This window comes from Drosophila busckii, chromosome 2L (genome assembly GCF_011750605.1).
Source record: "Drosophila busckii strain San Diego stock center, stock number 13000-0081.31 chromosome 2L, ASM1175060v1, whole genome shotgun sequence".
NCBI classification, from domain to species: Eukaryota; Metazoa; Arthropoda; class Insecta; order Diptera; family Drosophilidae; genus Drosophila; species Drosophila busckii.
The window spans coordinates 8,164,303-8,177,208 of NC_046604.1; the positions used below are offsets into that span (position 1 = coordinate 8,164,303).

At 39.7% G+C, this 12,906-nt stretch overlaps 1 protein-coding gene across 1 annotated transcript in view; it reads left to right on the forward strand.

Annotated features, from left to right (window-relative positions):
* LOC108607930 (neural cell adhesion molecule 1-A) overlaps window positions 1-10,405 on the forward strand; it is a gene marked incomplete at its 5' end in the record, with an annotated part of 58,816 nt that extends 48,411 nt beyond the window's left edge. Inside the window, 8 exons of the mRNA XM_033294152.1 lie at window positions 608-771; window positions 812-866; window positions 2,942-3,083; window positions 4,386-4,567; window positions 5,699-5,886; window positions 5,974-6,082; window positions 6,850-7,076; window positions 9,287-10,405. Coding sequence (XP_033150043.1) covers window positions 608-771; window positions 812-866; window positions 2,942-3,083; window positions 4,386-4,567; window positions 5,699-5,886; window positions 5,974-6,082; window positions 6,850-7,076; window positions 9,287-9,907 — 1,688 coding nt within the window. The remainder of the gene's footprint in view (window positions 1-607; window positions 772-811; window positions 867-2,941; window positions 3,084-4,385; window positions 4,568-5,698; window positions 5,887-5,973; window positions 6,083-6,849; window positions 7,077-9,286) is intronic.
* Window positions 10,406-12,906: the final 2,501 nt, after the last annotated feature.

The following is a 12,906-nucleotide window of genomic DNA, read 5'->3' on the forward strand; positions in this document are numbered from 1 at the left end:
TAATCCTTTAACATTTATGAACGCCTTACTTACCTGCAAGTACTAAATCATGTTGCCACATTAATTAATTTCAAGTAAACAAGGACGCCACAACGTCAGCACTCCACGAATTGCCATTGCCATTCGCATTTCGCCATCGCCATCGCCATTCTCGGCGTTTCCTTTTGATACTGACTGTAGCTGACTGCCAGGTGGCAGCACCACACCCCCCACACTCCCCCTCTTGACAACGCCTTACGCTAACTGATGAGTGGGCGTTGGCAGCGCGTAACGTCGCTCTTCTGTCTAAATCACTTTTGTGCGTTTGCCGCTTGCGACGCCCAAACAAATTCGCGCAAAGCAAATGCGTTGTCTCATTTTTCAACGAATTTTTAAAACATTTAAACTTCAATGCTAGGCTCCTATGCGTGGTAATTACGCGACAGCGACACGTTATTGTTGTTGGACGATTTGTAGCCGATAGCGATATTTTTCTTTTTGATATATACAGTTTCAATATCGTCAGTCGCGACAGGGCGATAATATCTTAATTTAATGGAATTTAGAATTTATACAGCAGCTTTAAGCACATCAATTAATCTCTTCTATTTTATGCTTTATCTGACAGATACGCCCGTTTGCAAACACACGGATCGCGTTATACTAATTGGTGCCTCCAAGGATGAAACCGTTGAGGTTGTTTGCGAGATACAAGCGGATCCACCGCCACGGTATGTGCCTACACACAAAGAGCTCCGAATATCAAAACAAACCAATTCGAGCAGGCTCATTGTCAGATCCCAAGCCTTCTCCCTTTTATTTGCTGTTGTAGGCAATTGCTTCCGGTTTCCTGTTCAACGGAACGTTTGCTAAATTGACAAATGACTGTAATTGTGCGTGTGTGTGTGTGTGTGTGAGTGTACGTATGTGTGCGTATATGTGCGTAGCGGAAAATGGAGCTTATATTGTAGGAAATGTGCGAAAATTCAACAACATTTTGGCTTGTGCTCGCACTTCAAAGACTAAACACGATTTTGTCTGCAAACAAAAACATTGAAATTATTTCATTACAAATCGGTTTTAACGAAATTTTCCAGCTGGACGTTGTCACTTCAGCATTGCCGCATTTCTGCTCACTTTAATGTATTTTTAATGAGCCAGAGCAGTCCGTCCAGATGTGCTGTGTGTTGTCTGGTATTTAATTTCAATTTTTCCTGCCGTCTCTCGCTGGCTGTTTTTATTTTTTGCTGCTGTATTCAATTTGAATTTGTTTTTATTTTTTATGCTGTGCGCTGCGTCTTGAGTTGACGCTTTATGCTAAAATAATTAATCATTAGCCGCCTGGAAAATATGCAAGGCTGTTGGCAGCGCAGCTGCGTTGTACTGTAATTGTTGTGGTAGCTTATTCCAGCGGCAACAACATGAGAAGAGAAGAGAAGAGAACAGCAGAGAAGAGAAACAGCAGCGTGAACATTAAAAAGCTGCTGCATACTTTGGGGCGCGGCTGGTAGGTTGAAGGCGTCTGCAAGTTAATTTATCAGCGTTTAACTGCTTGACAGTGCAGACAAAGCCATTTTTTCTCCATTTTGTTTACAACACTTAAATTGCGTTCGCTTTAATACTAAAGCGCCCAACGATTAAAGACAATGCTGCGTGCTATTTACTTGAAATAATTTTTAATTGAATTTTCGTACTTCAATTACTTGTTGGGCGCGCAGTCGATGTTAAATATTGATTTCTCCTTACGCATACAAGTGCGTACTTTCGCAGCATACTTATTGATTTATGCAGCCAAGCCAAGGTGGGCAAGCGTGTCCAAGCGTCCGTCCAAGCGCATATGCCAGAGATAATTAACCTTTTAAAAGGTTGCCGCCGGCCCAGCAGCCAGCACAGAAGGCGGATTGTTCAGCTTTTGCAACAGTTCTGTGTATAATTGAGTCAACATGTGAGTGAGTGAGTGAGTGTATGAGGCGTGTGTGTGGGCGTATTTAACCTTTAATATTTTAACGAGCTATTTTAAAAATGTAAAACTTTTGCAAACATGCCTTACTTGCTACTGCCCTGTCCATGTCCATGTCTGTATGTGCTGCCTGTGATTGAGCTGGCTGCTGCTTGTTGCTAACTACTCATGACGCCGCTAACCCTCTTGCACAGTAATCATGGTCAAAGGATGCAACCATTGCAACACAACAATACAACAACAACAAGTAACGAACTGCTTGCCGGAACAACAATATTAATTAGTATGACATTTCCGATTTGGCATTCAACAACATCGGGCGAACACAGGATCTCGTTGGCAGCAGAATGATTCAATGATGATACGTAGCTCTGCAGCATTTTTAAAGGTACACACGTCCCGCCTATGATCAGCGTAAACAATTTTCACAATTATACGCAGGCACAACCAAAAAGATTCATGACCACCGGCAATTTGCACTCACAGCACTAATTGATACAAAGTTTTACGTTATTAATATTTGACAGGATTAATGGCGCTCTCCGCTAGGTCAGCCACTGAGGTGAGGCGACTCAGCAGCAGCCCTTTTATCTTTCCAGGTGTGCTCGCGAGGGAGTTATCAATGTATCTTAGACTGCTGCAGAGCTAGTTTCTATTAATTACCATTATGGATACACTGCTGTTGATATTGAATTAAAAAGAGATTAATTGAAAATTGTATATCAAACGCTTTTATTGCATGCAAATTGTTTTGTATTAATTAAATTTTTTCGTTGCCACAGTAATTATAAATAAATATGTTTATTCACTATTATTTAATCATCAAATGAAATGCAAAAAAAACTTGTGAGCTTTTCATTTAATATTAAGCTTTAAGTCCTTAAACAGAAATTTCAATAACTGCATGTTCTATCTTCTTCTTCGTTCTTTTGCACAACTGTTTGGCTGTTAAACTGCAAACATGGACATCATAACTCTGATTTCACACATGTGTGGCTGCAGCCTTGCCCAATGCCGTTGCCAATTGTACCGTCTTCAATCGAACGGAGCTCAGTGTTGACATACAATGCGTACCTGGCTACGATGGTGGCTTGCCACAAATATTTGTGCTTGAAATGTTTTCCTCTCGCACTGGCCTGACAAGGTAAGCATATTCATCAGGCGTAACTACAAGAGCACACACACACACACACCTCAAAGAAGGGCCTGAGAGCTTCATCAACACACGACATGTGCACATTGCGAATGTGCATCATGAAATCCTTGAAATCAAAGTACTTCATGTCGCAAAGGCAACAAACCAATTGGAAACGTTAAGGCAAATTGAAAAAGCTTACAGTTTGAGTAGCATATAAATAAATTAGCCATAAATAGCGTGTAATTAATTTGCCATAGCGTAGCTCACAAGCGTAGCAGACGCTCGGGATATATTAATAGCTGCGTTTGACAGCTTGCTTAGCGGTGTTACCCGCAGCTTGTAAGTGGAATAGATTAGGTTGGGCAGGTGTCTGGAGTGTGTCTCCAAGTGTGCTGCTCACACCCAACTACACTACACTCTCTAAATATATTAACATATTCACGAAAGTTTGCTCTGTTGTCATAGGCGTGTAATTAGGCGTAAAAACATTGCGTCCTTGTGCCCAAAATTATTCAAGTAACAATGCGTTGCGAATCAATAATTTATACGCATGTCGCAAGGGTGTTTAAAAGCGAAATAAGGATCGCATAACATTAGGCATCGAAACGTATTCATAACCACACACACACACACACACACACACAGAGACAGAGAAACAAACATAACATGTACAACATTATGCGGGCGCTTTGTATAAATTTATGTCAGTTGGCCGAAAGCAAAAAGAGAGAAAGACAACAGCAACAGTCAAAAACCAAAAAAAAAAACCTGCAACATTTTATAAATATTGCTTATTAAAACAATGGCAGGCGTGCTCATAAAAGCACAAATGTTAAAGTCTCCAAGGAGCCGCAACACAAGTCCTCATCAATGAAGAAATGTTTGCAAAAGGAAATGACATGCATATACTTATACTGTATACTGTATGCTTGTAAGGAAAAGCGAATAATAATGTAAAATTTATATAGACATTGAACCCTAATATTTTAGGATTGGCAGCGCAAAAAAATAAAAGAAATGAGCAAACAAAGCCAAAATAAAAGTGTGAGCTACAAGACAAGTGAAAGCCGCAACAAGGCGAAAGGCATCAAATTCAAATTGAGGTCATGATTGCAGCATTTCGCATCATACGGGCAATGGGCGGGGGCCGGGGCGGGGGCGGAGGCGGTGGTGTTGGGCCTTACAAGCTGCCAGAGAATATTCTCTGGCTGATATTTGATTGCAGATGATTAAAGGCTCAGTGGCTGACGATATATGTGTGCTTGGATTTAATAAAAAGGAAATTTTCTTGTTTTCATCCGCTGACAGATTCAATGTGAGCAATGCAGACGAGGCGCTCTTCTCGCTGGAGAACATGGACACGCTAACCTCGATGATGATGCAAGAGAACAACTCGTTGCGTATACGTATCTATTCGTATAATCAAAAGGGCCGCAGTGCCGCATATCTGTTACCCGACTTCATAATTGGCTCGGCAGCTTACAAGACAGGTGAGTGGCATTACCAAGTCGCCAGTTGGCGCTAACAGACACACACACACACACACACAGCGTTATATGTAAGCACAGCTAAGGGCTTCATAAGTATGAGTGCGCCTGATTGATGGATAGGAATCATAGAGCTGCTTGCATTTGACACATGAAGCTGCCGCTCAGACCAGTTAAAGTTTCCCAGTTGCTGCTGCTGCTGCAGCCTGTATGTGATTTCATGTTTTAATCCCAGTGCAGGACTTCTAGAACGGATCCTTGTTTCACATATACAGCGGCACTTGACAGCTACCTGTGTACAGGACACCTCCGCAGTACTTATATAATCAACACATGTCTGCCTACACTTATTTCCCACACTCTCCCGCCAACCAACGCGCCTAAAATATGTGTAAAATTACATTTTGACATGGCAGCTACACAAAATCTGCCGCACTGTGGTTAAATCTCTATAAGCGTGGAAAAAAATATAAAAATAATAATAATCTTACTGTTATTCCAAGCGGCTTTTTACTCAGAAAACAGATTTAAGTTCAAAAGAACTTCAAGCATTCTAAATGAATTAATAATATTAAAGTATATAAATAAATCTAAAGATAACAAATTCAATAGGCGAACATATCATAACTTGAATTTCATTGCCAATTTGTGTTCTTTAAATTGGAAAACTAAGTATTATTTGATAATTATGATTAAATAATATTTCATTATGCACAAGCTAAATGAAAATTATAAAAATAATTTTATTTATCTTTGCGGTTCTGTTGCTTAGCTGCTAATTTTTTAGTCACTGTGCAGCCTTTGATGCATAAGATATATGCATCCTTTTTTTAGAATATTATACTCACGCTATTTTTATATAAATGTTCTTCTTTGCATGGCTGCGCACATGAATCGTCCAAAAATAAAATCCAACCAACTCAATTTGAACGAACCACTTGACTGGCTGCTCCTCTTTCCAACCGGCCGACAACCATTCACCTCCTATGTGTGAATATATTTGCAATGGGGCCAATCTATCTAAAACCCCAACGATGATTAATGGCTGCCGATTGTCGTTCTATAATTACAACAAATGCCTGATGACAATAACAATTATAATGACAACGACAACAACAACAACAATGATAACAGACGACGATGTAACACTGACGCTGTCACCTGTAATTGTTGGCAGCGTTTTGACCATCATAATTATTGGAGTGGCCATCGCGATACGAATATTTGTGGTGACATTTCTGCACAATTTACGTAGCAATCGTCAGCATGGCAACAAGGCGACGGCAGCGGGCGTGGTCGTGCAATCTGGTGATGTCTTCAAGGTGAGAATACACAAAATGCCCAAGACGATTTAGCTCGGCTTGACTCGATGGCAATTAATAATGTTTGTTGACTTCTGTGTCTCGCAGAGTGGCAATCTGGAAAAGCCGCGCTGGCAACACACGGATATTAAAACAAAATCATCTGAGGACTTGGTGGAAGACGAACGTGATCCTGATGTAATACCATCGCAATATGGTGAGTGTCGTAAATAGTTGTCCTTGACATAAGCTCAGATGAGCTAAGGGTAGCAGCTAATATTAAGTGTAGCAATAATTTAAAAAAATTAGCTAGCTTAATATATATTCATTTTATATTTTATATATTATATGTAGTTTCAACATTATAATTTTTTCAACAAGACTTCTTTTTGTTAATTCCTGAACCTTTTAAACAAATATGAGTTTTAAAATAATAGCAATTAATCACTATATATTACTATTTATATTTGAAGAGTATGTGAGCTTCGTTAGACTGAATATTAGTTTTTTACTCTTGTCTGTTGTTAGACTGTCGCATGTTGTTTTAGTGCGACAACGTGCACTTTGACCATTAAAGTTTAATCAAATTTTATGGCCACTTTTCTGACGTTTACTTTCCATGTGTATTCTCCACGCTATCGCAATTGCTGCTTCCTGCTGCACGATGTATACCCGTAATCGTAATCAATCTCATCAACACAACAATACGACCGACAATCCAAACATTTGTGACCTCACCAATCCAATCCGATACCCGATACCCAACTCCGATGGCAACTGAATCCAATCCAATCCAATCAACGGTTGCAATTTTCTTTTAATCGTAAATATTTTTAACGATGGAATCCGCCAATCTAAATCGTAACCGCATCCCCACATGTACATGCTACATGAACTCACAAACACACGGACACGGACACGGATACGGACACTGCAACAAACCCAAAACGTGGCACCATCATCAATAAATTTCAATCGCACCAGTTGGCGGCAGCAGCGCCGGCAGCAGTGGCAGCAATGCCTCCAATGTGGGCAGCACCACAGCCGGCACCACTGGCACTGGCAGCAGCACCTCCACGGCGGTTGCTGCCGCAGCTGCAGGCCCCACAGCAGACAGAGATGCGCATCAGTTTGCCGCAGCCACGCCGTCTGGCATTGGAGCTGGAGTTGGAGTTGTTGGCAGCGTTTCCAAATGGTCACCCAATGGAACTGTAAGTATGGTAGAGAGAACAGAACAGAAGGTTTTTTTTTTGTGGGTTATTTATTGCCAATGGAGTTGCCTAAGCTGCTTGAAATTGATTTGCTTAATTAGGTCAATCAACTAGAATAAGCGATTGCGATTGCCTAAATAAAATAAAGTTGTCTGTGGGCTGAAATGTGTTGCATTGCCGATTTTACAGTCTCCAGGTGCTTGGTGGCAGCAATTAACGTCTGCCACTTGTCAGTTGGCCACGATATTAGCCACGTTGCCACTGCTGGCTTTTATCTCTTATACCGCAATCTGTTTTCCACACTAAAAACCAATCAAATACTCAAATTGCCAAATTGCTCAACCAAAATCCAAGCAGCCAGCAAACTGGTCAATCTGCAGCGAGAGAGAAAAAAAGAGCGAGAGAGAGAGCCCCAGTTGGCTGCTTGCAACGTGCTGCAAAGGGGTGTATATTAAAAAAGCTTTTAAACTGTCAAATCGCACGTCTTGTGGCATGGCAAACCCACCGAGGGATATAAATAAAAGCCATGCTCTAAATCTTGCTCTAATGCTGAAAGCAAGCTGCTTCCTACAGCAGCTTGCCAGCGACCAAGGTAACAATACATCATCTCCAGCTAGCCATAATCAATCAATTTTTTGGTATTTATATTGCACACAGTTTGGGGTGGAGCGAACAAGCTGCTGGTTGTTTTGTTTTTTTTATTATTGTAATATTAAAGCAGTAAATCAGTTGAATTAGATTCGAGGGGCAACATGTGCGGCACATAGAGCAACTACAAAGTGAAGTTGGCATCTAAACTTGTATTCTATAAGCGATGGGGCATAAAGCTCAATACATAAATTCAAATTTTAATTTCGTCTATTCGTAATACAAAAAAAATATTTCAATTCGTAGCTTCATAATTAGTACAAATTAAAGCACCTACGGTCCTTGATAGAAATTTATATTTCGAAATGAATTTCACGGGCTTCAATATTCTATTATAATTATACGTGGAATTAGCATGATGAGTTCTGCTATGATTATTTATTTCGGTATTATTTAGTACTAACGCTTAAGTACTATGTACTTATCCTTTGGGTATAGACATGCCAGATGATAGGTCATCTCTCAGACTCGCCTGCATTCGCAAACTTTGTTAGGCGCTTAAAATTAATAAAAAAAAATTCTGGAAAATTATATTTGATACCAATGTGTAAAAATTATTCCCTGGCTACGCCCATGAGCTTTACTTTTAGATCGATAGTTTTATAGAAATCCCGAATTAAACAGCTCAGCCAATAATTCGATACCTTGCTTCATCCCTTTTTCAATATAAAATTTGTCTTACAGGCGATTAATTAGCGGATCTGTAATTTTGTATTTATTTATCTCGCACTAGCACAATTCTGTTTAGCAATATGTTTGCATTTAATTAAAACGGCAATTAGAAAATATTTATGCATTTGCTGTTGCTGTTTGTGATTACCATAAGCTGTTCAAGTGCGATTAGAGCTTGTCCAGCTACCATGTGACCAATGACCAATTGACTGTCGTGGCCGGCAAAATACGTATGCGAATGTATCGCTAATCTGCCAAAAACTGACCACTGCCAATGCCCAGAACGCCGCAAATTTTTGCAATGCAGTCTCAGCATATAGAAAAAAAAAGTATAAATGGAAAAGCCAAAACTGTGGTTTACGCCATTTTTCGTTGCAGCTTGGCCGATAAGAGAGGCATGCAGCACAAATGGGATTTGCTGCGCTGATTTCAATTACATTTAAATTATACTAACCAAAGCAGCAGCAGCCAGCGGGGATAGACGGGGCAGCCGGCGTAGCTGGCGCATAACTCAATTCGTTAATTAAATAATTTTAAAATTGCTGCTGCAACAACAGAGCAGCAACGGAAATAAATGAAAATATGCACATTCAATGCTTGTAGCAGCGAGTAGAGATTTCAATTAGAATTTCATTTTCGACGGCATACAAGAAATATTTATTTTTGGCAGCAAAAAAAGTTTAAATTTGACGAGGCGCTAAATCGTTTAAAAACCCATTATCAGCTTTGAAATGTATCAAACTTAATGTGACTTGTAGCGAAAACTCTTTTAGAAAATTGTGTAGGCAACTCAAATTTATTTTGGGGTTGGGCATGGCTGCTCACTGAAGCTTCCAGCTGAGTTGGCAGGCAAAGCGTTTTCAAATTTAACTATAACATTCTGTCCACAGGCAGCGGCCATGACGACAACAACGGCGCTGACCAGCGATCCAGTGAATGCGCCGGTCACCTACAATCAGATCAATACGCAGCGCGCCCAGCTGCTGGCTGCGGTCACAGCGGGCGGCGGCGGCTGCAGCAGCAGCGTCATCTCGCCCAGCAGCAGCATCATGAGCAGTCTGACGGGCGCTGGCGTGGGCAAGCCCCATGGTGTTGGCACTCTAGTTGGCTCACCCACTTCGCTCTCATCGACGGCGACGCTGGCCGCGCATTTGCAGCCGGCGCATAGCAGCGGCGTTGGCACGCTGCCGCCTGGCCTGGGCAGTGGCGGTGGCTATATAATGAATGCTTATGCCAGCGGACGTCTGCACCATGCAGGCAGCGCTGGTGTAAGTCACATGGCCACCCTGAATCGACATCATGCGCATCAGCAGCAGCAGCAGCATCATCATCCAGGCTCTGGCTCCAGTTTGCTGCTTGGCAGCGTGGGCAGCGTTATGGGCGTGGGCGTTACCGCCAGCACCACTGCGACCACCTCCTGCAACTCGTCGCAGGACTTGGATGACAACATTAACATAAATGCCATCAAGGACTGCCTCATGACGCAGCGTGTGCCCGAGAGCTGCGTCTGAATTGCTTCCATTGAAGAGCGAGCAGCGAGAATAATTAGACTAGTTACTGAGCTAAATGTTAAATGTCTGTAGATTTGTATGTACATAAGCGAAAGCTCCGAGCATGTATTCCAATCCAATTAAGGTGGACTGGCCTCTCTTTCAACTGACAGCTGGCATATCTTCCGTAAATAAAGTGCATATCAGCATGGAAGTTAATGTTGCTTTTATGTTTGACTTTCCATATATCAATTGCAAACTGAGGGCATATTTAGAGAAAACTTTCAACATTTCCATTTCTTGCTGCAAAGCATTTTCAATACAATAGTTTACTTTCCATGTATAAATGCATATAGCGAATGCAATATATATATAAATGCATCTAGGCGATAGTTTAGCTTAAGGCAACTTCAAAAAGACTCTGAAAATTTAGTAGCGAAACTTATTTGTAGCAAAGAAAAATGTTCCCAAACAAAAACCAAAACAAAAACAACAACAACAACATAAATCTATAAATATATATATAATACTTAATTAGATAATCGAGTGCTGTACATAATTAAGTATGTTAGTTTGTTTAGTCAATAAAGAGTTGTACATAAGTATTATAAATTATGCATATGAATGTCCTTTTGTTGTTTCTTGCGTATAGAGCATTTAAATTGTATGTAAATGTAAAATGACCGATGTCCTTCGGCAATGTCCTGCGTAGAGAAATTAGTTGTTAAGCGGTAAAGTTAATGCAAATTGTTAGAGCGCATTGCGCTTAAGCAGAATTTAATGTTTCACGTTTAGTTAAAAGTGTTTTAGTCTATTAAAGGTCTATGCATAAATATAAATTAATTACCATAAGCTAATTGAATTAACTACGTCATGGAAAGTGTGACAAAAAATAAGAATATAAACCAGTGGTAAATAAAATATTAATGACTAAAAAAAGATTCAACTCAACTTGCCCTTTTTAATTCCAACACACTGTGTAAACTTTTTTCCAGCCATTTATTTGCATAAGTTTCAAGCTTTTCACAACCCCATCCCACCCCAGGCTGACCAATTAAAGCCGCATCTCAAATACAAGACCCAACTATGTGGTGAGCGGCTCAGCCGCAACACGCCAACACCCACATGAGCATCCACAAGCAGTAAAAAAGCAGTGCTTAAATTTTCATATGGTCTCGACTCGACTCATTAGCAAATCAAATTTATACAAGATACAAGAGTGATCTAGTTGGCACATGGCTATGAACCTCAACAGCAATCAACCCAGCACTAAAACCAACCCCAATCCCCATCCTCACTACCCTTTGGTCAACCACATGAAACTTTCGACTAAGCGAAATTGACAGGAAAAGTGAAACTTGCTTTTGCCTTTGATTTGTGGCCGGTCCATGCAAAAATGCTTCTGCAGACAACTTTTGTGGCATTTTGGGTTTCGGATAATTGGGAACCGCGCTGACAGCTGACCAACAAAAACGGGACACGAGTGTCCATTTGCCGTGTGGGCGTGCGTCTACCATAAGTTCGCAATCCCAAAGCAGCCGCCCACATATGTGGCTTATGGTCGACACCTTAGGCAAACACGTGGCATAATATAATTTGCATGGCGTCTGCCTTGGCCATTGCCCCCTCAATAATTACCCATGTTTTGTGTCTGAATATTCAATTGCACAATCATATAACAAGTAGAAATTTTAGTTCGACGCACAAAGTACTGCTCGACTCGTTGGGCCATCGATTGTCTTCAAGCTTTGTGTTTCGCAAGCTGGTCAGCCATATCGACCCTATAAATCCCTATACACTGTATTGGTCAATACAAAAGCACCCCCTAGTTAATTATTTTAATGAGATTTTTTATGAAAGCATAATTATTAATTTTTGTTTATTACATTATCTATTTATCCATTTATTAATGTTAAACTAAAACTTTTAAAATTTTAATTTTAGTTCACAAATCCAAGTGTTCAAAACTATGGCAGCCTTTGAAAGATTTTCTTTGTTAATTTCACGAAGCTACTGTGCTATAATAGAAATAATTGTTTATGTTAAGAGCTGCAGTACGCAAAATAAATACTCATGTGAAATTATAACTCTCAATTATTGGCGCGGTGGTGACTTGACATGAACTCAATATGAAAAAATTATGATTCACACATTTACACAATTCCTATTCACACTAATTTTTGTAAGCTTAAGTTTAAAAAGACATAAATGGCTGAAAAAGTAAATATACTTTTTATTTATTATTAAGAGGTAATTAATACATTTTGAATAATTTAACTTTCAGCTCAGGTAAGTTATTACTTAATAAGTTATATTGTTTTTCTAGGTATGGTAAGTTCACTAATTGGTTAAATTCAAATATTAAACTATTTTATAATGCAACAAGCTCACAGCTAACAATAAGTTAAACGAATCCATTTTAAAGTACGCTTTGCATGTAGAGCCGATCCAAACTTAGCAAACTTATACACACACAAATTTTAATTGACCAATTTTTATTCAATTGAATTTTCGCCTTAGCTTGCATTTATAATCTCAAGAAAATTTTGTGGACAAACTTGGAGTATTTTATGCTTAATTTTTATACTGAAAAGGTTTGGAAATAAGTGCTATTTATATTAGCACACGCTTAAGGAAAATAGTTAAATTTGTTAGTCAAATGTCTTTAATTAAATTTTTAGAGTTGTCTTTGTGGGGTTGCCTTATGTACAAACCAACACCTTTCCTTGGAATATTTTAAGCTAATCAGCATTAATATCGAATTAAATATTTAAATTTGTACAAACTTAAGCACTGACCCTATTAAGTTATCAAGCTTCGTGCAGTTGAAGGACAACGTATTTACATACAAGCGATATATCTATATATGGTATGTATATTACCCATGCAAACTATCCCACTGCTTCAATCCACTTCCGTTGCGATTTTACCCACTTCCGTTTGCACTATTCACACCAATGCCTAATAGAAAACTGTTCACACGTGCTGCAAATTACATGTAGGGGCGAGCCATAACAGCC